This window comes from Nerophis ophidion, linkage group LG04 (genome assembly GCF_033978795.1).
Source record: "Nerophis ophidion isolate RoL-2023_Sa linkage group LG04, RoL_Noph_v1.0, whole genome shotgun sequence".
NCBI lineage: Eukaryota > Metazoa > Chordata > Actinopteri > Syngnathiformes > Syngnathidae > Nerophis > Nerophis ophidion.
The window spans coordinates 67,662,092-67,684,626 of NC_084614.1; the positions used below are offsets into that span (position 1 = coordinate 67,662,092).

The 22,535-nt window shown below is 39.0% G+C and overlaps 1 protein-coding gene across 4 annotated transcripts in view; it reads left to right on the forward strand.

Moving 5' to 3' along the window:
- Positions 1 to 22,535, forward strand: part of clip2 (CAP-GLY domain containing linker protein 2) — a 70,295-nt gene that overhangs the window by 44,754 nt on the left and 3,006 nt on the right. For 3 of the 4 annotated variants that reach the window (XM_061898865.1, XM_061898864.1, XM_061898866.1), the window contains 11 exons: positions 1,622 to 1,819; positions 1,887 to 1,990; positions 2,106 to 2,166; positions 9,378 to 9,428; positions 9,796 to 10,098; positions 13,006 to 13,584; positions 13,662 to 13,719; positions 17,300 to 17,383; positions 17,464 to 17,620; positions 18,071 to 18,230; positions 18,420 to 18,608. In XM_061898865.1, coding sequence (XP_061754849.1) covers positions 1,622 to 1,819; positions 1,887 to 1,990; positions 2,106 to 2,166; positions 9,378 to 9,428; positions 9,796 to 10,098; positions 13,006 to 13,584; positions 13,662 to 13,719; positions 17,300 to 17,383; positions 17,464 to 17,620; positions 18,071 to 18,230; positions 18,420 to 18,608 — 1,944 coding nt within the window. The remainder of the gene's footprint in view (positions 1 to 1,621; positions 1,820 to 1,886; positions 1,991 to 2,105; positions 2,167 to 9,377; positions 9,429 to 9,795; positions 10,099 to 13,005; positions 13,585 to 13,661; positions 13,720 to 17,299; positions 17,384 to 17,463; positions 17,621 to 18,070; positions 18,231 to 18,419; positions 18,609 to 22,535) is intronic. The other variant, XM_061898867.1, reaches the window with a different exon arrangement.

The window sequence follows — 22,535 nt, forward strand, 5'->3', positions numbered from 1 at the left end:
CTATATTGTTTATGAACACTCCCCTATACTTTGCTTGATTGTTGGCAGCGTGACTTGGTTGTTATAGGAGTCTTGACACAAGTAAGAAGTCCTTCACATTCTTAAAGATGAAAGCGTAAGCAAGATTGGTCGAGGTTGAGTGATGGTGAAGCTGTCTCTGACATGAAAGCCTTATTGATCAGAGTGAATTACCCCATATCGAAATTTGTGTGGGTGTGGTTTACGCTGTAGTTTGGTAATCTGTTTATTAGTGCCTCCCATCTCCTCATAATGGATAACTTTGACACACTTATATATTCATGGTTGATGGTGCTTTGCTTGAACTTAAAACGGTCTTGCAGTAAATATATTTGTTAATAAAAAAAATAAATACATTAATAAATTGATCATGCAATATAATGTTCAAGAAAGAAATACATAAATGTTTAATGGAGAATTAATATACAATAAAAAAATATTTTATTATGAATGATTTTGCATGAAATTATATTTTAATGAAGTTATTGGCCACAAAAAAATGGATGATTCAAGAAATAAATACATATACATTAGTCATGAAATACATCCAGACAAAAATCGGCCATAAAATAGATGGTACAAAAATAAAATACATAATTACATTAGTCATGAAATAAGTTGAGATAAAAATCATATAAGAAATAAATAAATAAATCAGTCGTGAAATAAATATATTTGCCAAGAAATAGATACATACATGAATAGATTGATCAAAAAATAGATTGTTCAAGAAATAAATGCATAAATAATTTGGTCATGACAAAAGTACATAAAAAAATCAGTCATTAAACAAATACTAGTCAATAACAAATACATAATTGTTCAATACAATTGTTTCTGATTATAGGTTATAATTAATGGACAATTTAATATTGAATTAGATTTTGATTAGTATTAAATTATTTCACATTTCAGTTGATTATTTCTTATTTTAACTTCGGAAGTACATAAATCACTCATGTTCAATAAATGAATAAGTAGGTATTGAAATAAATGTATTTGCTAAAAAATACATAAATACATCAGTCATCAAATGGGACGTTCAATACAAAATACTGTACATATATCAATTAGTCATGATATAAGTTCATAAAAAAAATAAGTCATGAAATGGATTTGCCAAGAAACAAATAAATACATGAATAAATCGATCTGGAATAGGCACCAGAGTCCGGATCAAATTTTTTCCCAAGGTAATAACAAAGTCTGCATGATTAGCATTGTTGTTGGTGAGGAAGGGATCTGCGGTTTCTACCTCTATGTCATGCGATCACATGTCTGGATTGGTCATTATAATAGCTGTGGAATTTCTGTGGGATAGATACTATTTTTAATTAAAATATTTACTCGCAAACTTTGAAAGTATTTCGGTGTCATGCATCATATAGATGTGATAATAGCTTCAATATAGAGGTAACTTGTTTTTCCACTCTACTGCTACTTTAAACTGTTGTCTTCTATTAAATCTTTCTTAGTTAGGCATGAGTCTGTCAAACAGCACCCACTGGTGGTGCGAGAAAACGATGCAGCTTTTGCGTGCAATAATAAACTTACTTTTTGATCCCCTGCCCTCCTGATATTGAAACACGATTTGCCGTTGCAGTTGACGGAGACGTCGTCGCGCTACGCCAGGAAGATCTCGGGCACCACCGCCCTGCAGGAGGCGTTGAAGGAGAAGCAGCAGCACATCGAGCAGCTGCTGGCCGAGCGCGACTTGGAGCGAGCTGACATGGCCAAGGCCACCAGTCACATCTGCGAGGTGGAGAAGGAGATGAGCGTCCTCAAGTCGCAGCACATGCAGGTAGAGCAGACTTCTCAAATAGGCAAGAGATGATATCCCAACTGAGACATACATATGTCCTCCGCAGTACGTCACGGAGAACGAGGGCGCCCTCCAGCAAGTCAAAGCCGTGTTGGCCAGCACGCAGAAAGCTAAAATGGAACTAGCCAATCAGCTGGAAGAAGAGAAAAGGTTTGCACATTTAATGGACAGTGTGCAGAACATGTTTTTGGTTCATATGAACTGTATTCCCTCAAATAATGCTGTTAATTAGCCTTAAAGTTGGTGCTTTTTAAATTTTTTTTAGGAAAGTTGAGGATCTTCAGTTTAGAGTGGAGGAGGAATCCATCACCAAAGGAGACCTGGAGGTACTTGCTCACAATATTAAGACCTAAAAGACCTAAAAGACCTAAAAGGGACGGCGTGGCGCAGTGGGGAGAGTGGCCGTGCGCAACCCGAGGGTCCCTGGTTCAATTCCCACCCAGTACCAACCTCATCACGTCCGTTGTGTCCTGAGCAAGACACTTCACCCTTGCTCCTGATGGGTGCTGGTTGGCGCCTTGCATGGCAGCTCCCTCCATCAGTGTGTGAATGTGTGTGTGAATGGGTAAATGTGGAAGTAGTGTCAAAGCGCTTTGAGTACCTTGAAGGTAGAAAAGCGCTATACAAGTACAACCCATTTATTTATTTATTTAAAATAAATTAGTGCCAACGGCACCTAAAATCTAACCTTAGGAGGACGTTTTGGGTACGTTTGTGAATAATTCGTAGATATATAAAGTACAGGCCAAAAGTTTGGACACACCATCTCATTCGATGTGTTTTGTATATTTTCATGCCTATTTACATTGTCGATCGTCACTGAAGGCATCAAAACTATGAATGAACACATGTGGAGTTATGTACTTAACAGAAAAAGGTGCAATAACTGAAAACATGTTTTGTATTCTAGTTTCTTCAAAATAGCCACCCTTTGCTTTGATTACTACTTTCCACACTCTTGGCATTCCCTCGATTAGCTTCAAGAGGTAGTCACCTGAAAGGGTTTACACTTCACAGGTGTCATAGTTTTGATGCTTTTAGTGACAATCCACTATGTAAATAATTAGTCATGAAAATAAAGAAAACGCATTGAAAGGATAAGGTGTGTCCAAACTTTTGGCCTGTACTGTATATATAATTAAGACAGAGGCAAAATATATGAGGGCTAAACCCAATAAAAAAAGAAATGTCATACACTCGTCATGCTCACTATGCTGTTTCCCTGGCAATAAAGGGGCAAATGGCTCCAATGCAGGGATAAGACTGGGAGAACCATCAAAAAAAAAAAAAAGTTTATAGCTTGAAATAAAAATCTGTTAGATATTTTTTTCCTGTTATGTCGTAAATTGCGTAGTCACTGGAGCTAGCATTCACAAGTTATCATTCACAAGCCTGATGGCCTGTGGGTAGAAACTGTTTGTCAGTCTCCACATTAGTCAGCAGATGACAGTAAAGTGTTGAATATCTTAAAATGTGTTTTGTGGCAATTCCAACTTTGACCACAGTGTGAATTGCTATGCAGAATGGCACTTTCCATCATTTTCAGCAAACTGCATTGCAAAATGATTAAGCCCCCCTCATTCTTTCATACAATATCCACCAAGAAATGGGGGTTTGCGAATCTCTTCCCTACTGTAGCATGCACAACAACATAGATGAACAGGAAGTACAGTACTTCCTGGTCACTTTGAAGTGGAAAGGAATGTTAAGTAGAGTAAAAGAGCAGTTTCCTTGCTGCCGGCCAAAGCAGAGAAAGGACAACATAGTCTGATAATGTTACTTCCTGTAATTATACTATGAGGCAATAAAGTGGAAGCTTGTTAATGTTGGCAACACATTTATGTCAACCAGCAAGTCCTGGTCCAACTTGGTTATCTTATTACTGAAAAGTGCCTGCTTAAGTCGACGTTAAATTTGAGTCCCGAAGGGGTCATATGTTTGACAAATTTGTCTGTTTATGTTGACATGTTTTGTGTGTTCAACTTCCTTGTTACAACTGTCACAGCAGTGCAGGGCGGTTGTTGGTGTGACCATAGGAAGCCGAGACGAAAGGCACCGTGCAGGTCAAAGACTTGAGTGTTTACGCGAAAGAGCACAAAACGGCAGAAACAGAAGGCTTATGCAAGGTGGTGGCAGGAGAGTAACTCATGCAATAGTCTAGCGCTGGCAAGGAGCAACAGGTGAAACTAAACAGACTTGATTGGAACTACAAAAAGAGAAAACTAAACAAAGTGCAGTAAAACAAGGAGTCCAACAAGAAGTAGAACCAAAATGAAAGCACCAAGACAGGAAATGATGCAGACCACAGGAAAATAACCAACAATGTAGAAACGGTAAAAAACTACTGTCTGGTTACACAGCATTAAGACATGCACACAGTTGATAGCCTGCTGGGTGCAAATTAAGCTTCAAAGTCAAGTTTGGCAGTACTAACCTAGATTTTATGAAACAAAATGCACCAATTTAATATCTTATTTTTGATATAGATTTTTGCACATTAAATGTACGAAAAAGGCTTTACCGTCATCCTAATCAAGACATAACAAAATTAGTGCAGCAACACTGTTAGATAAGAGTATGTATATGTATATATATTATGTGTATACGTACGTGTGTGTGTGTGTATGTGTGTGTGTGTGTGCGCGTGCGTGTGTGTGTGCGTGCGTGCGTGCGTGTAAATCTATGTATGTATATCTGTATATACTGTATGTATATATATATATATACAGTCGTATTTGACAAATACGACTGTCAAATGGTTAAAATATTTAATCACAGTTAACCTTAAAAAATAAATGCGATTAATTGCAGATAGATATAATTTTTCATCATTAGTAAATGTACCCTAGACCATTGATTCTCAACCTTTTTTCAGTGATGTACCCCCTGTGAACATGTTTTTAAATCAAATACCCCCTAATCAGAGCAAAGCATTTTTGGTTGAAAAAAACAGATATTGAAGTAAAATACAGCACTATGTCATCAGGTTATGATTTATTAAATTGTATAAGAGAGCAAAATATTGCTCATTTGTAGTGGTCTTTCTTGAACTATTTGGAAAAAAGTTACAAAAATATCTAAAAACTAAACAAGTGATTCAATTATACATAAAGATTTCTACAAATAGAAGTAATCATCAACTTAAAGTGCCCTCTTTGGGGATTGTAATAGAGATCCATCTGGATTCATGGACTTGATTCTAAACATTTCACAAAAAAATAAATCTTTAACATCAATATTTATGGAACATGTCCACAAAAAAATCTAGCTGTCAACACTGAATATTGCATTGTGGCATTTCTTTTCACAGTTTATGAACTTACAATCATATTTTGTTGAAGTATGATTCAATAATTATATTAATAATGGAATTTTGAATTGTTGCTATTTTTACAATATTTTTAAAAAATCTCACGTACCCCTTGGCATACCTTCAAGTACCCCCAGGGGTACGCATACCCCCATTTGAGAATCACTGCCCTAGACAGATAATTGTCAAGTTGTTATTACCATGACTAGACAATTTGTTTGCTTTAATGAAATGTTTTTTGGAAACATTATTCTTTTTTAAAAAGCTAAACACAAAAAAGGACACTCTTTTATAGACAATAAAAAATTACCTGAGCTCCGTTTGTGTGTTGCCAGATTTCGTATTTTGTTGGAATACAGCATTTATATTCCTGCTGTAGGAGCACATGTATTCATAGGAGGCGCGACACTATGTTTGGATATCAGTTTCACGCATTATTAACACAAATAGTAGATTGTTACGATCGTGGTTTGATTGTCAAAGATGTTTGCTAATGTAATCTGTGGTATTTCTACTTGAATAAATGCTTCTAATATTTTGTAGACTACGTGTTGTACAAGTTAATGGTATTCATATCTCTGCATGACAATGTTTTAACCTTCTCTGGTAATAAAATTTAATATTCAGCCTTATTGTTGAGTTTTAATGCCATCTTACTAAAGCAGTTGAAGTAACACTCTACATTTTATGTTATTAATGCGCTAAAATAATCCAAACACAGAAGTGAAGGCCGACCTCTTTGAATGCATGCTTGGCAGCAGGCTTTTACTCCAATCAATGTAAGGTCTCACAGCGATTGTGGATTTGAAAAAATATTATTTTCTTGTCGGGAGAACTTGTCATGGCTTTGAACCTGGTATTTTTATAATGTACCCTTTCTGATTGCTATTTTTCCATTTGTGCCTCCTAGTGGATACCTCTTTGGATATCTCTTTATGTACAACATATTGTAAAAGTCCATACACCCAACACTTTTATATGATTTGTGAGTGCTATGTAAAAGGGAAACTCCCAGGAAGCTGTAATAGCTTAGAATTAGGGCCCAATACAGTACATGTAAGATAATAAAGTACAACATTAATAAAAATGTTACATGCTTACATCTTAAACCATTTCCTAAACATTTTACACATTCACACAGCCTTAGTTTCATATTGTACTCTTGAATTTTTTTTCAGGCAGCTGGTAGTCTTGCACATTATAGTTTGCCAATAATATGTACATCTATTTTAGTATACATACTACAATAATCAATGTTAAATATTTCATATCACAGTAAACAAACAACAATACATCTCTCGCTTTCCATGATTGGTATTGTTTTTCAGCCTTTGAGGGGTTCATGGTGTGGTATAACCTAGCAATGATTCATGTTTCAAAAGTTTTTTTGATTTTCTCAATGAAGTAGATAGTGTGATTGGACTGTCAAGTTCAGTAAATAGTGAAAGCAGCCACATTTTCCCATGCTACGGATTGACCCAAGGGTTAAAAAGCACATTAGCGTTTTAAAAAATGAGTGTAAGTAAAGGAACTTTTTTTAAATGTAAAAAAAAAAGTATTAAAAAAAACCCAATTAATTTTCCAAATCAGATTAATCACATTTTTAAATTTAGTTATTCGCGCTTAATCGATGTTAATGACTTGCTTGCATGATTTAATTAAAAAAATTAACTCAAAAAAAGACCCTGATATTTTGACCCACGAGCAATTTTACTGTGAGAATGTCACACAATCATACATCGCTGTATGGGATTAATAATGTTTGACAGGCATTTTCCACCAAAGCGGCATCTGTGAATCCGGCGAGGCACATCCTGGCTTGCCCTCGCATCTAAAAAAATATATAAATAAAAAAAATTAGTGTTGCCAATTAATTTTCAAAATCAGATTAATCACACTTTTGAATTTAGATTACCGGTAATCATGATTAATTGCTCTTAATGACTTGCTTGCATTATTTAAATGAACTTTAAAAAATGTACTGATATTTTGATGTCCATTCAATTTTACTTTGAGAATGTCAGGAAGTCATATGTCACTACATGTTTCATTATAGGGATTATTAATGTTGGGCGGGCTTTTTTCACCAAAGCGCCATCTGTGAATCCGGTGAGGCACCTTTTGGCTTGCCCCTGCATGTAAAAAAAAAAAAAAACATGCTCTGAAACGGTTTTCAAAATCAAATTAATCACACTTTTGAATTAGATTATTCGCGATTAATCGCTGTTAATTACTAGGTTGCATCATTTAATTGAACTTGGAAAAATTATACAGATATTTTGAGACAAATGCAATTTAACTGTGAGCATGTCATACGGTCACACTGTAGGTTTCCTTATAGGGATTATTAATGTTGGGAAGGCTTTTTCCGCTAGAACGGCACCTGTGAATCCGGCGGGCCCCTTTTGCCTTGCCGTGCATGCAAAAAAAAAAAGTATTAAAACAACCCAATTAATTTTCCAAATCAGATTAATCACACTTTTAAAATTTAGTTAATCATGATTAATCACTGTTAATAACTTGCTCGCATAATTTAAATCACTTTAAAAAGATTTTTCACGGATATTCAATTTTACTGTGAGAATGTCAGAAAGTCATACATCACTATATGTTCCATTTTAGGGATTATTAATGTTGGGCAGGCTTTTTCCACTTCAGCGTCATCTGTGAATCCGGCAGGGCACCTGTTAGATTGCCCCCGCATGTAAAAAAAAAAAAAACAAGTATTAAAACAAAAATGATGCTGTGAAACACTTTTTTAAAATCACATTAATCACACTTTTGAATTTGATTATTCACCTTTAATCGCTCCTCCACTTGGGGCAGGGTCTCTAAGTGGAGGAGCGATTAAAGTTCAAGTACCTAGGAGTCTTGTTCACGAGTGGGGGAAGAGTGGATCGTGAGATCGACAGGCGGATCGGTGCGGCGTCTTCAGTAATGCGGACGTTGTACCGATCCGTTGTGGTGAAGAAGGAGCTGAGCCGGAAGGCAAAGCTCTCAATTTACCGGTCGATCTACGTTTCCATCCTTACCTATGGTCATGAGCTTTGGGTCATGACCGAAAGGATAAGATCACGGGTACAAGCGGCCGAAATGAGTTTCCTCCGCCGTGTGGCAGGGCTCTCCCTTAGAGATAGGGTGAGAAGTTCTGCCATCTGGGAGGAGCTCAAAGTAAAGCCGCTGCTCCTTCACATCGAGAGGAGCCAGATGAGGTGGTTCGGGCATCTGGTCAGGATGCCACCCGAAAGCCTCCCTAGGGAGGTGTTTAGGGCACGTCCAACCGGTAGGAGGCCACGGGGAAGACCCAGGACACGTTGGGAAGACTATGTCTCCCGGCTGGCCTGGGAACGCCTCGGGATCCCCCAGGAAGAGCTAGACGAAGTGGCTGGGGAGAGGGAAGTCTGGGTTTCCCTGCTTAGGCTGTTGCCCCCGCGACCCGACCTCGGATAAGCGGAAGACGATGGATGGATGGACCTTTAATCGCTGTTACTTAATTAGTCGCATCATTTAATTTGAATTTTAAAAAAAGATACCGATATTTTGAGACAAATGCAATTTAACTGTGAGAATGTCATACGGCCATACATCACTGTAGGTTTCCTTATAGGGATTATTAATGTTGGACAGGTTTTTCCCAGCACTTCTTAGCTTCTCATCTCATATAAAACTAACCTCCCGGTTAATATAAATAGTACTGATGTCAAACGATTAATTTTGTAATTGAAATTAATTACACTTTTGCATTTTGATTAATTGTGATTAATCTGTTAATTTCTATCTTTCGTAACTTAAATTGACTTTAAAAAAAGATCCCAATATTTTGACACAAATGCAATCGTGTTGTCAGAACGTCAATTTTGTTTTGAATTCAAATCATTTATTCGCTTAAAACCTGGTAACAGTCTAGTGTGACGTGCGCGTTTTGAACAATCCTGCAATAATATGAAAATAAGTTGCTGATGAGGTGACATTTTCTACTGACCAGTCGGAGTCTCCGCACTCATCTTTGCACTGACGTATGCATTGATCTGATCACTGGGCCCATCAGGTAACCATCCGCGGTGAAGGTAAAGAAGTAAATACATTTTGTGATTGATATGCGTTCATACATGATTAATGCAATCGTTTTTTTGTGTGATTAATCGCATGCGTTGATGTGTTTACTTTGACAGTCCTATTAAAAAGAGGAGACTTTTTAGGTGCAGTAAAATGTGCTTCTGCCAACAGGGAAGATGCGGGTTGGACGCGGCATCCTTAAGGTTGGGTAAGAGAAACAAGGTGACCCCCTTTAAAACAAATCGGTATTAATCTTGTTTGAGCTTGCTTAGCTGACTGGATTCACGACTTTTAACGGAACTCTGATGCGCACACACAAACCTCCTTCTTCCTTAAGCGTCTTCCGTACAAATCAAGTAGTCACTTGGTGGTCCTCCTTCTTGTTTGCAGCGTAGAGGCTTTCTTTCTTCGTAAGATATTGGCCTGGCTGCTTCCATATGATCCGAGTTTGGCTGCACTTGCCTCTCGCCTTCCACTTCCTCACACGCTTATTGGAATGCGATTGAATATCTCCCATGACGCCTCATACATGCAGTGTCTCTTTTGAGTGTTTGTGCCCTAACCTCGGACGACATTCCTGTCTCGTCAGCAAACCACGGTGGAGGAGCAGAGTCGCATCGTGCAGCTGGAGCAGGAGCTGAGCAGCGCCAGAGCCGAGGTCAAGAGCCTGCGGGTCCAGCCGCGACTCCAGCAAGAAGCGGGCGTCACTCTCCTCCCGCTGGACGGAGAGAACGGCGAGCTTAAGGATGGGGAGGCGGAGCTAGCGGCCAGCCAGCAGGAGATAGAGAAGCTGAAGGCGGTGGTGGACAAACAGAACCGGGAGATTGGCGAGCTCAGGCTAAAGGTCCAACAGGCCACCAAGGAAAACATGGACATGATGGACACCTGGAAGGTAGAGTGGAAATACTTTTATTGCCATTGTGTCAACTAAATGAATGGTGCAACGCCACAAGGAGCTTAGAGGGCAGCATTTGGAACCAGTGGTTTCCCGGGTGAGAGGAGTCTTTACTAGGACTGGGCAATATATGGAGGTTGTAACGTATCGATATATTTTTAAACAAGATATGATTTAAGAAAATATCGTAATATTGATATAATTTATTTCATGTTAAAATGACCAAACACCGCTTATTTGTTGTGTTCCTTCTTCTCCCCCACATACCACTCGCTATTAAACCCCTACCCTTCCTCGTTCCAAGACGTGCTTGCACGTATAAATGCATCTATGATTGCTTGGTTGTTTACTAAGATGAGTCGCGATTGGTTGAGATTAGAGCAAAACATTAGGGACAGGCCAATAAGAGGCAAGAACCAGGAAGGGAAATCACAACAGACATCCCAAATGACGACGAGAGAGTCGGAGAAGAGAAGAGGGAATATTCAAGCGGGCGATTTATATATTAAAAAAACTAGTGGAAGATGACAGAGGGATTCTCTTCCTTTGATTTTTCTTTTAGTGATGTAGACCACGTCCAGGAAACCCCCGATGCGTCTACTTGGCCACATTTGGACTAATGTATGGGTCTGGATAAAACATTAATTTGAGATGTTTACCATGGAAGCCCAAATCAAAACTGTTGTCGAATTGCCAAGCCGGGCATATCATGCACAAGCGATGCTGCCAAAAATGTATGTCGAAGTGAGGAAGATCCTAGTCGCACAATTAAGTACAGTCACTTACTTAGCCCTGACCAGAACCGTACGTGTGTGACAGTCCATTACATCGTCAAACTGGGAATTAAAAAGTGCCCGCCTGCAAATTAATTTTTTATCTTAGTTTGATACAATTTGTATTATTTGCACAGCTATGTTATTTATTTTACGCAGAAAGAATATTTTTGTATTTTATTTATGTTACTGTATGTAATTATGTGCTACTTAAACTGTTTATTTTCTGTGCTGTTAATACCAGTCTTGACTAACTGGCTTAATAAAAGTGCCATTGACTTTTTACAGTACAGTTGTCAATCACTTCAATTTCAGTGAATCTCGCTCAAAAATAAATATCTTTATATGTATACTTTCACCGGAAAATATATCAAAATATATATCGAATATCAAGTATAAGTAAAAATATATCGACATATACTTTTTCGTCCACATTGCTCAGCCCTCATTTTTACCACTATTTCTAGCTACATAATCTTACTCTTTGTGGAAAGTCTCAGTTTAAGTCCATACTTAAAATTACTGGGGGGGGTTTTTTACATTTTTTTCCCCTCTAAAACAGGGGTCTCAAACTCAGGCTGGGCCGCACAAAGTATTCACTTCTGAACCTGGTGACTAAATGTGTCCGCTATGGTGACCCAGAGCCATGATAGGCCTTAAGTCAGTGGTCCCCAACCATCGGGCTCAGACTTCTAAAGTAATCTGTACAGCAGGTATGATCATCTAGCTCAGGGGTCGGCAACCTTTACCACTCAAAGAGCCATTTCGACCCGTTTCACAAAATGAGGAAGACAATGGGAGCCACAAATATTCTCACCAATATCTGCTGGTGGTCACCCAGATGACAAGAATAAGAGCATGCTATGAAGCCATTGCCTTCAACACCTTCTACAACATGTACAAACTGCTTGCCAGTCCAGCAACATGTTGTGAGAGGCTTCCGCAGATGCACGCACACGACTGGAAGGCATACTGGGTGACACAGAGTACACTGACGGTTGTGATATAAGCAACTTTAACACTCCTACTAATATGCGCCACATTGTGAACCCACACAAAAGAAGAATGACAAACACATTTCGAGAGAAAATCCTCACAGTAACACAACATAAACGCAACACAACAAATACCCAGAATCCCTTGTATACATGGAAATTCCTGACCATGTTGTGCACCCCGTGAGCACCAAACCTCACCGACCTCAACCACTTGAGGTTGAGGTGGAGAGGCATTGATTTCCGGAATCTCCCCGCAACAATCTGGGGGGTTGGCGATTGTGCAGCTGAGCCGCATCAGAGTTGCCAAAGAGCCGCATGCGGCTCCGGAGCCGCGGGTTGCCGACCCCTGATCTAGCTCAACAATAGGATTTGCCTGAGCTGCTGTACAGGACAGATTAAAACCACAAATATTGTTTTAAATCAAATTTGGATTTTATTTTCTTTAATCAATTACGAATCGGTAAGAATAAATTGCAATTCATTCGAAAATCTTTTTTTTTTTGACACAGTAGTACGTCATTACATTCGAGAACCCTTCAGAGGGCGATACGTACCACATTTTTGGGACTTATGCAGAGCCCAAATACACAAACTGATACCAAATGAAAATACAACTTTATTCATAATTTTTGCTCTTAAGCTCCAGACTTGTTTGTTTGATATTGTCATTACTGCTACAAGTGGTGGAAAAGTGTATTACAACTGAGTACCGCTGCATCCCCCCACAGCAGAGAAATACATATTTTTTTGGTGGCCCTACAGCGGGCCGTATGGTTGAGAAACACTGATCTAAATTATTCAAGCAAGTATTTTACTGTGATTAAAAATTCAAAAGTGATTAATTACATTTTGGAAATGTATTGTTGGATGTCACTGCTATCCGCACAACAGTGAGAGAAGTAAATGTCAGATGTTAAAAATGCCCTTCCTGGTGCAGGTATTGTGTCATATAGACCCTTTCACACAGGCCCTCTATTACGGTTCTGATACTAACTGAAGGCGCAAAATATCTGAGTAAATTTTGTCCCACCATTGCAGATTGACGTGGGAAAATTGGTGGGGAAAAAAATCTATTTCTAGGGACATGTCGACTCTCTAGAGTAGCTAATGATCCATTTCTCATCCCTGTACAGGCTAGATTTGACTCGTTAGTGAGCGACCATCAGCGATCTCTGGAGGAGCTGAAAGCCTCCTTCGCTAGTAACCACGCAATGCCACCCGGCCAAGAACCGGGCGTTCAAGAACTGAGGGCCAGTCTTGAGGGCCTGAAGATGGAGCACCAGCTAGAGGTGGAGAACCTCAAGGCCAAGTACAAGATAGAAGGCGCCATTCTGACTAAAGAACGCGAGGATCTCTGCGCTCGGCTCCAAGAGGCTAAAGGTCAGCTGGCTGAGAGCATCCCCAGCTCCAGGACGGACGTGGACCCCAAGGAGGGCGACAAGCAAGCCCTGGAGGAAGCCGTGGAAAAGCTACAGAGGGCGCAGAAGAGGCTGACGGAGATGGAGACTCTTCAGAGGGAACAGGACAGAAGCACACAGGAGCTGAGAGAGAGATTGGAGCTGTCAGAAAAGAAGATGTCGGACTACCAGGCCTTGAGGAACGCCCAGAGCGAGAGCCAGGAGGAGATCCGGAAACTGAAGGAGAACCTGAGGGTGACGGCCAACCAGCTGCAGGCCGTCCAGGCTGACCGCTACTCATCCCACGATGCAAATGTAAGCGATAAGTACAACCTCCGAGTTTGCCAGATGTGGCGTCACCGCTTTAACTTACTTGGCGACTCTTCTCCTAGATGATCCAACCTAACGACCTTTCTGATGAGAAGATGAAGCTGAAGCAGAATATGGAAGGTAAATGAACACGATTTAGCGATTTTCTCAACGCATTTGTCAAATTTGCATAATTGGCCATTACGCATTTGCAAAACAACATTTTGTATGTTCCAAGTCGAAACTTTTAGATGTTTAGGAGCTCCAGGTGCTCGTTGAGAAGAGTCTCCACTAGATAGAGGTTTTCAACATTGTCCAGGCCGGGGACCCCCAAACTGATGGGAGACCCCCGATCTGTATGAAATTGTGTTTTACCTTGTTATTGTGTAATACTAAGTATATATTCAAATAATACTGTATAGCACCGCTTGTAGCAAGCTGGCAACTTGTGCGCTAATTGCTGACTGAAAACTAGCACACTAATCACCGGCAAGCAACTAGAGTGCTAATTTTGAGCTAATGCTAACATGGATACAATATTTGAGTATAATGGCCATGCAGCTACCATTTATAAACTAATGTTTTTAAATGCATTTTGTCGGAAAATTGTGGTGGGAATACAAAAAATATTTCAGGAAAAGTCTAAATCAACATAAGATTTCACCACCCCCCCTGCAGTACCTCTGTGGACCCCTTGATCTAGACTTCTGTACTGGATATGTCGCTCGTCGATCAAGAGGTCTCTGATTACTCGCGTAATATAGCAACAAAGTCACTAGGTTGGCAACACTAATGATCCTTCCTGCTTCATCTTCTTATTCTCTGGTAGACCCGTTTATGTGCGGTCAACATCTAGCACCTGATCTATTTGACGGAAAAAATGAATGTATGGAAAACAACACTGATATTATATCCGGTTATTCTTTGTGGTAGTTAACGATCAAATTTGATCCTTTTCCACTTAAACGCACAAGACGCCAAACGGGACAGATAGCTAACCCTCTTATTATTCAAATGCACATTCCATTATAAGAATATGATACCATTTGATATGTATAATAAATTTCAAGTAGCTATACACAAGTCAAATTTTGATGTAATATGATGGAAACAAGCAGTAAATAAAAAATGCTTATGCCAAAGACTTGTGGCACTCTGGTTGGAGTTTTCATGGACAGCTCATCTTTGGACAATTTTGACCAATTTTTTAGGTCAAAGCATAGTAATTGTGTAAATCTATCAATGACCTCAGCGCATTCAATCGATCGCAACCGGACTGTTTGGTTTGTCTTAGAAGAAGTTTCGCCTCTCATCAGAGTAGGCTTCCTTACTGCAGTTAATGCTCATAATCTCAGATCTAGTCTTGGATTTAGATTGGTCAGATTTAGGATGACGACTGGTGCCAAAACCCCAAATGTTTATACTCCAAAAACCAGGAGGGTGTGTCTGAGCAAGGATGGTTTCTCCCTATCGTAGTGAGAAACACAACTGTTTTGATGAAAACAAGCAAACCTACTTTTAAAGCCAACAACAGTCATTGTAGTGTAATTTCCCCTCGTTAGCATTAAAGTATTGTGTGACAGAACGATCGCTGTGGATCGACTACTACCAGTCCAAAATGGTCGGAATCCCCCACGTTAGCATCCCATTCAGTTGTAAACAAACGGCACAAATGGCATTCTGGCTGCCTTCTGTGACCAGAATGTTTCTAACTCCTGTTATTTGTTGGAGGCTAAATTGCAGAATATTTTAGGAATGTTGAAAGGACAGTGTTGTATGTGGGAGACAGGTGGTTTCGCAGACCATCTCCTCTGTTCAAGAATTGTTTTTCAACCTCGATATAGATGGCTTCCCTCACTCCTCTTTCGTACCATCCGTCCTCCCTGTCCAGAATCTGCACATTTTGTGTATCTGTAAGTGCTTTGAGTACATCATGCTTTGGTAAGGTACTTTTTTGAAACCTTTATTCTGTTAGCGCGGTGCGACTTGATGTGGCGTACGGGGCTATTATTGTGAAGTAAGGGAAGTGTGCCTTCCTGCTGTTCTGTGCTTGACGAGTAAAGAAAAGACTTGAGGCTGTTAAAAAAAAAACCTTCCGTTTGTACATAAATGTTACATCGATGATGTCGTTCACAACAACACAAGCAGATGAGATGTGTGGTGGGTGTATGGATTGTTTTTGCTAGCTTTAGCTTTGTAGTTTAGTTGCTGTTTTAAGCGATGACAGCATCTCACTCACATTTATGTCAATTTCCCTGACATTATTTTGCATTTTACAGCGGATTCCGTTCGACGAGCCAATTAAGTGACTTCGTCTGCATTTCCTTCAACGCGGAAATTATATGCCTTACTTTTTTTGTTTAGATTAGTGATCATTAATTCCCACTGTGTCAAATAAAAAGTAGTAACAATGGTGAGATCTCAATTTTCTAGTAGACGTTGTCATACGCTCACTCATCCGTTTCACCGAATTTGCATGCAATTAACAGTTTTATTTTCGATTATTTGTATTTTCATGATCAAGCGAAGCCGAAATCAAAATTGTCGTAATTGTCAAGGCCAATGTTATGTGCATTTATTAGAATAAATAATATAATGTAAGACAAGTCGTCAGAAAAATCCTGCTTCATAACAGCTGTTTAATTCAAAGACTCATTGAAGCTAGAAAGTGTCAATAATCACTCGATTACTGAAATAATTGATAGCTGCAGCCCTATTCCGAAGGATCTCCAGTAGTAACAATGGTGAGATCCTAATTTTCTAGTAGACGTTGTCATACGCTCAGTCAACCGTTTTACCGAATTTGCATGCAATTGATAGTTTTATTTCGATAATTGTATTTTCATTATCAAGAGAAGCCGAAATCGAAATTGTATTAATTGTCAAGCCCAATGTTATGTGCATTTATTAGAATAAATAATGTAGTGTAAGTCGTCAGAAAAATCATTCTTCATATCAACTATTTAACTTAAAGACTAATTGAAGCTAGAAAGTGTCGAGAATTACTCGATTACTGAAATAATCAATAGCTGCAGCCCGACTTTGAAGGATCTCCAGTAGTAACAATGGTGAGATCCTAATTTTCTAGTAGAAGTTGTCATACGCTCACTCACCCGTTTCACCGAAGTTGCATGCAATTAATAGTTTTATTTCGATTATTGTATTTTCATGATCAAGAGAAGCCAAAATCAAAATGTTATTAATTGTCCAGCCTAATGTTATGTGCATTTATTAGAATAAATAATATACTGTAAGTTGTAAGAAAAATATTTCTTCATATCAGCTATTTAACTTAAAGACTCATTGAAGCTAGAAAATGTCGATAATTACTCGATTACTGAAATAATCGATAGCTGCAGCCCTACTTTGAAGGATCTCCAGTAGTAACAATGGTGAGATCCTAATTTTCTAGTAGACGTTGTCATACGCTCGCTCACCCGTTTCACCGAAGTTGCATGCAATTCATAGTTTTATTTCGGTTATTGTATTTTTATGATCAAGAGAAGCCGAAATCAAAATGTTATTAATTGTCCAGCCTATGTTATGTGCATTTATTATAATAAATAATATACTGTAAGTTGTCAGAAAAATCCTTCTCCATATAAGACTCATTGAAGCTAGAAAGTGTCGAGAATTACTCGATTACTGAAATAATTGATAGCTGCAGCATTACTCTGAAGGATCACCAGTAGCCATGTTCAATCGGTGTAACTGTTTTCAGAAACCATGGAGAAGTTGCTGAAACGGGAAAAAGAAGTTTCCACTCTCACCTCACAGCTGGAAGCCTTCAAGTCACAAATGGGAGGTAATTGTAGCAAAAGACATTATGTTTACAACAAAAACAACAAATATATATGTGCTCATGTTTTTGCCTTTAATTGCCAGTTCTGGAGAGCAGAGTACGTACGGGGGAAAAGAGGGTCGAAGCCCTGGTCAAAGAGAAGGTACGCGTGGAGGCGGAGCTGGAGTCAATGACCAGGAAGTCCCATGATGCTTCAGGGCAGCTGCTTAGCATCAGCCAGGATCTACTGAAGAAAGAGAGGTGACGTACAGTTAATATTTCAATTCCCACATGAGATGAGCAAAATATGGCACATGGTCCACCAACGAAACCACCTTAGACTTAGGCTTAGACTTAGACAAACTTTAATGATCCACAAAGGAAATTGTTCAACACAGTAGCTTAGTTACAATGATGGAAAGTGTAAGGATGGAAAGGACAATGCAGGTATAAATAGACTAGGTAAAGCAATGTAAAATATAAATATCTGCGAATATATACAATATATACTTAATGTGTACAGTATATTATGTATACAGATATAATATGTCTATAACATATATACAATACATACCAAATGCTATGTACACTATCACAGTATATTTGGCAGCCCCAGCATAAAAAAGAGAGTAAGTCCAAGTAAAACCTCAGAGTGACTGTTTTTTTTTTTTTAAAATATGTTTTTATCCACGTTTGCTGTTATTCATGCAGGAGCCTGAACGAGTTGAGGGTTTTGCTTCTGGAGTCGCGTCGTCACTCGCGGGAAATGGACAAAGACCTGAACCGAGAGTTGCGCAAAGCAGAGTGGAGGGTGAAGGAGCAAAAACTGCAGGATGACATCAAGACGCTGCGGGATAAACTGCTGCTGCTGGTAAGAGGATGAGGTCTTTTTAGTTGTTGACTGAAGAACAGCGTTAGGAAGTCCAGTGGCCACCAGAGTGTGCCATTGAAGAACTTTTAACAAGCAGGCCTTTATAAACCTTGCTGAGTGCATTCCGAGCAGATGTGGAAGCACACAAATGTTCAAAAGGTACGGTACTGAGGTGCATTTATATCGCAGGGCCGCGAAAGGTTCTCGCCCGACCATCGCCGACACTCCATGCTGGACCCCTCGGCCCTGGACTCGGAGGTCAGTCGTCTCCAGCAGCAGTTGCTGAGCACAGAGGAGGCCCTGAGAAGCGCTCTGGAGCACAACCAGCAAGTGGACCAGCTGGTGCAGGCCATGGGCAAGCATCCAGACAAAAGCCCGGTAAAGAGCATACCTGGCAACATTTGCATTTGAAAATTAGGGAAAACGATGCACTACTCTTTTACTGCAGAGCTTTTATTTTGAAGGCCTGACTTAACTGGCTGCAGTAGTGCTTCTCAATTATTTTCTGTTATGCCCCCCTCAGGAAGAAAAAAAAAATGTGGGCCCCCCTAACTCTCTGCCACGAATATAAATGTTATAATTTTTTATAAAATGAGGCCCTTTTCCAACAAAAGTTCAGGAACTTTAGGTTTTTGGAACTGCTAGTCAGTGGAACTGTAGGTTCCTGTAGAAGTGTGTGGTTTGTGTTTCCACCACATTTCACAGTTTAGGGTAATTCATACAAGTCAGGTTCATGACGTATGGAGGTGTGGTGTAATGTATTTCTACATTAATATCACCTAAATAAACAGACAATATTATGTCAGAGTTATTTAACTAAAACGTAAGTAATTAAAATAATATGCAAAACGATATGATTTTAAATATAAAGTACCGAATTGTTCATAAAAAGTCAGGCTTTTGTCCGCAATGTCTATCAGTCAGAAAGTCGTTCCTCTCAGTAAATAATGAATCCATGAGGGTCAGGTGATTCCTTTTGGTTCATTCAGCTGTAAATACCGATATATAGATAATAAATGTCAATGTTTATCTCACGCCGACAACACAAAGACATCGGCTTTAGCATTAGCTTGGTTTTGTTTTTTTTCCATAAATTTTTCTTTGTTTAAGCAGGTAAAATCTCATTGAGATTAAAATATATTTTGCAAGAGTGGCCTGGCCAGGAGGCCAGCAAAAACAGGTTTTATAAATACATATAACAACAGAAACAGAAGCAGTCACACACTTTTAACACTATAGTTAAAACTACAAATGACTTAGAACATAAACAATAGGTAAAAAATACAATTTTTCAATAAGAACAATTTAAAAACAAGTTCAGTGCCCAATAGAAACAGTTTCTCCATCCTTCAAAAGGGCCTGAAAATCCTCTAAAGGGATGACTTTAGGTAGCCTCAGATTTAATTAATTCCATGACCATGGAGCAGCAAATCTGAAGGCTTTTTTACCAAGCCTTGCATTGGCTCAAGAAACCAACAAGCCAAGGATGTCCTGTGAACTTAAACTGTAGCGACTGGAGTCTCTACACATAAAAGAACATAAATAAGGGCGAACTAGTCCAAGAAGTGATTTATATATAAAATCTGCGGACTGACAAAAAAAAAACAGTTTGTTGTTGCATACGAAGTGCGATGCTGGACCAGGTTGCCACACGTAGTAACATAATGTAAAGCACTGTGATGTACAGTATGCAGTTCTTTCAAATAAGTGTTTCAGTTTCAGTTTATTTTCAGTCTAACAAAAACATATTCAAACATAGATCACGATTCAAAAATGAATAACATGACTGAAACAGGCAGAAGCAAAAAAGCTTATATGCCCAACATAAAGTGTTTTACATTCAATTAAGTTACCTTTTCCAATAATTTTGTAATACAAAAAGAAATAGTCATTCAGCATTTACATTTAAGTTGCCCTTTAACAAATAATACAAAAATATGTACTTACACACATGCACTTTTTTGTAAATAGATAAACATACATACCTTCTAAATACAACATTTAACCAAACAAACATACATTTCTAGTTCACATAACTTTTTAAAATACATTGTGACATGTTCTTTTTGAAATTAAATACTGAGTCACTCATTTTTATTTCTTTACCAACAGAATTCCACAAATTAACACCGAGAACAGATAAACATCTACGTTTAACATAGTTCACTACTCAGTGGCCTAGTGGTTAGAGTGTCCGCCCAGAGATCGGTAGGTTGGGAGTTCAATCCCCGGCCGAGTCATACCAAAGACTATAAAAAAAATGGGACCCATTACCTCCCTGCTTGGCACTCAGCATAAAGGGTTGGAATTGGGGGTTAAATCACCATAAATGATTCCCGGGCGCGGCACCGCTGCTGCCCACTGCTCCCCTCACTTCCCAGGGGGTGATCAAGGGGATGGGTCAAATGCAGAGGACAAATTTCACCACACCTAGTGTGTGTGTGATAATCATTTTTACTTTGACTTAACTTTAACTTTAATTCAGAAAAGCAAGTTTCCATATTCTAGCAAAGGCATAATGTTTCCTAACTTGTTTCTAAAAAAAAAACTATTTAATTTTTGGTTTAACATCATTAGCATTCCGTTTACTTGGGGTTGAGGCTAATAACTATACAAATGGAGTGTCACTGACTACTTTTACAACATGTAATTATATAGTTCATATCTGATGTCATTCGTTTCACTTGTGCACTGCCTCCCTTGGTTCACATTTATCCACCGAAGCCTCAGAGTAGTAAGCAGCTGAGGTCGTTGCCTCGGTAAATACGTTTAAAAGAGTCCGTCCACTTCTCGGAGCTTTGCGTATCAAAATGAAGTTTGTAATAAATAATACAACTTAAAACTGCATATTATTTAAAGCAGGGGTTCTTAACCTTTTTGACCCTGTGGCCCAACTTTTCCTTACCTTAGAGTCTTGGGGCCCACTCAAATATTGACACTCAAATATTTTTTTTCTTTTTTTTAATCAAAATGAGGAAGTCAAAATTAATGGCTAAAATGAGCATGTTGTGTAGTGCAAAGCTTTTACCAAGCAGATTTAATGATACTGATAAAGTATGTTCCACGGAGTCACATGACCCCTTTTTAAATAGTGGGCCTGCCACTATTTAAGAAGAACTGGGCTAGAAGATGTGCTGCCGAAATTAGGACTTTTTTTTCCATGCCGTCCACTGCAAAAGATAACTGTGGTGCTACGGCAACACCGGAGATTTAGTTTTTTCATGAAATTTAAAATACAGGAAAAATATAGGGGGAATGTGCCAGGATAGAAGAGCAAAACAGAGAAAGAGGTATAATGTGGATAAATAATATCCAGGGGGAAATCCCAAGCTGGTACATAAAAAATGACAAACAAACAATGTGGCAGTCACCAACTTAAAAGAAAACTGCACTTTTCTTTAAAAAAAAATTTTCCCACCAGCCATGATCCTTATGTGATACAAGAACCCAAATGTGTTCTCTCCTTTTAGAATATTTAGAAGAACAACAAAAAAATACCTCCAAGTGATGTTGCGGTGGTTTGTTGACAGCCATGCACTATCGAGTTGGTAGCGTGTTGACAAACTTCTCGGTTCAGGTAAGATGCAGGATTTTACTAACTCAAAGGTAATACAGCAGCGGTAAAGCACGCTCAATCTCTTCTTCTTTATTTTACGGCAGGTCACAAACAACGTTTTTAGCAGCTCAAGCAAACTAGTAGCTGGCTACTCGGTAGGGGTTGGAAGAAGCAGTGTGGACAAGGCCATGTGTCACGATGCCATAAAAGTAGTTCCTGTGCGACTGAATGGTGTGGCGCGGTTTGGAAAGTAGATGTGCCAGCAACCTGAGGGTTCCTGGTTCAATCCCCATCTTCTAACATCCTTGTCACGTCCGTTGTGTCCTTAAGCAAGACACTTCACCCTTGCTCCTGATGGGTCCTGGTTAGCGCGCCTTGCAAGGCAGCTCCCGCTATCAGTGTGTGAATGTGTGTGTGAATGGGTGAATATGGAAATAGTGTCAAAGCGCTTTGAGTTCCTTTAAAAACAAAAAGGTAGAAAAGCGCTATACAGGTCTAACCCATTTACCAGTTCCTGTGTTAGCTCTTAGAATAACAATGTCGCTAATACTTGGTTGGTATGCAGGTCACAACATGTAAATGGAGTGTTGTTGGCGGTTTGTGGATATTTTTAGAGAACTTTACTGGCAGAACAGATTAATCCCAATTGTAAGCAGCCTTTTTCTGTTTTCTGCAGTTTTTCACGATGTTCACTAAATGAAAAAACGTGTGTTCTTGTCTCACATAGTGATTGTGGATGATGGGCAAAA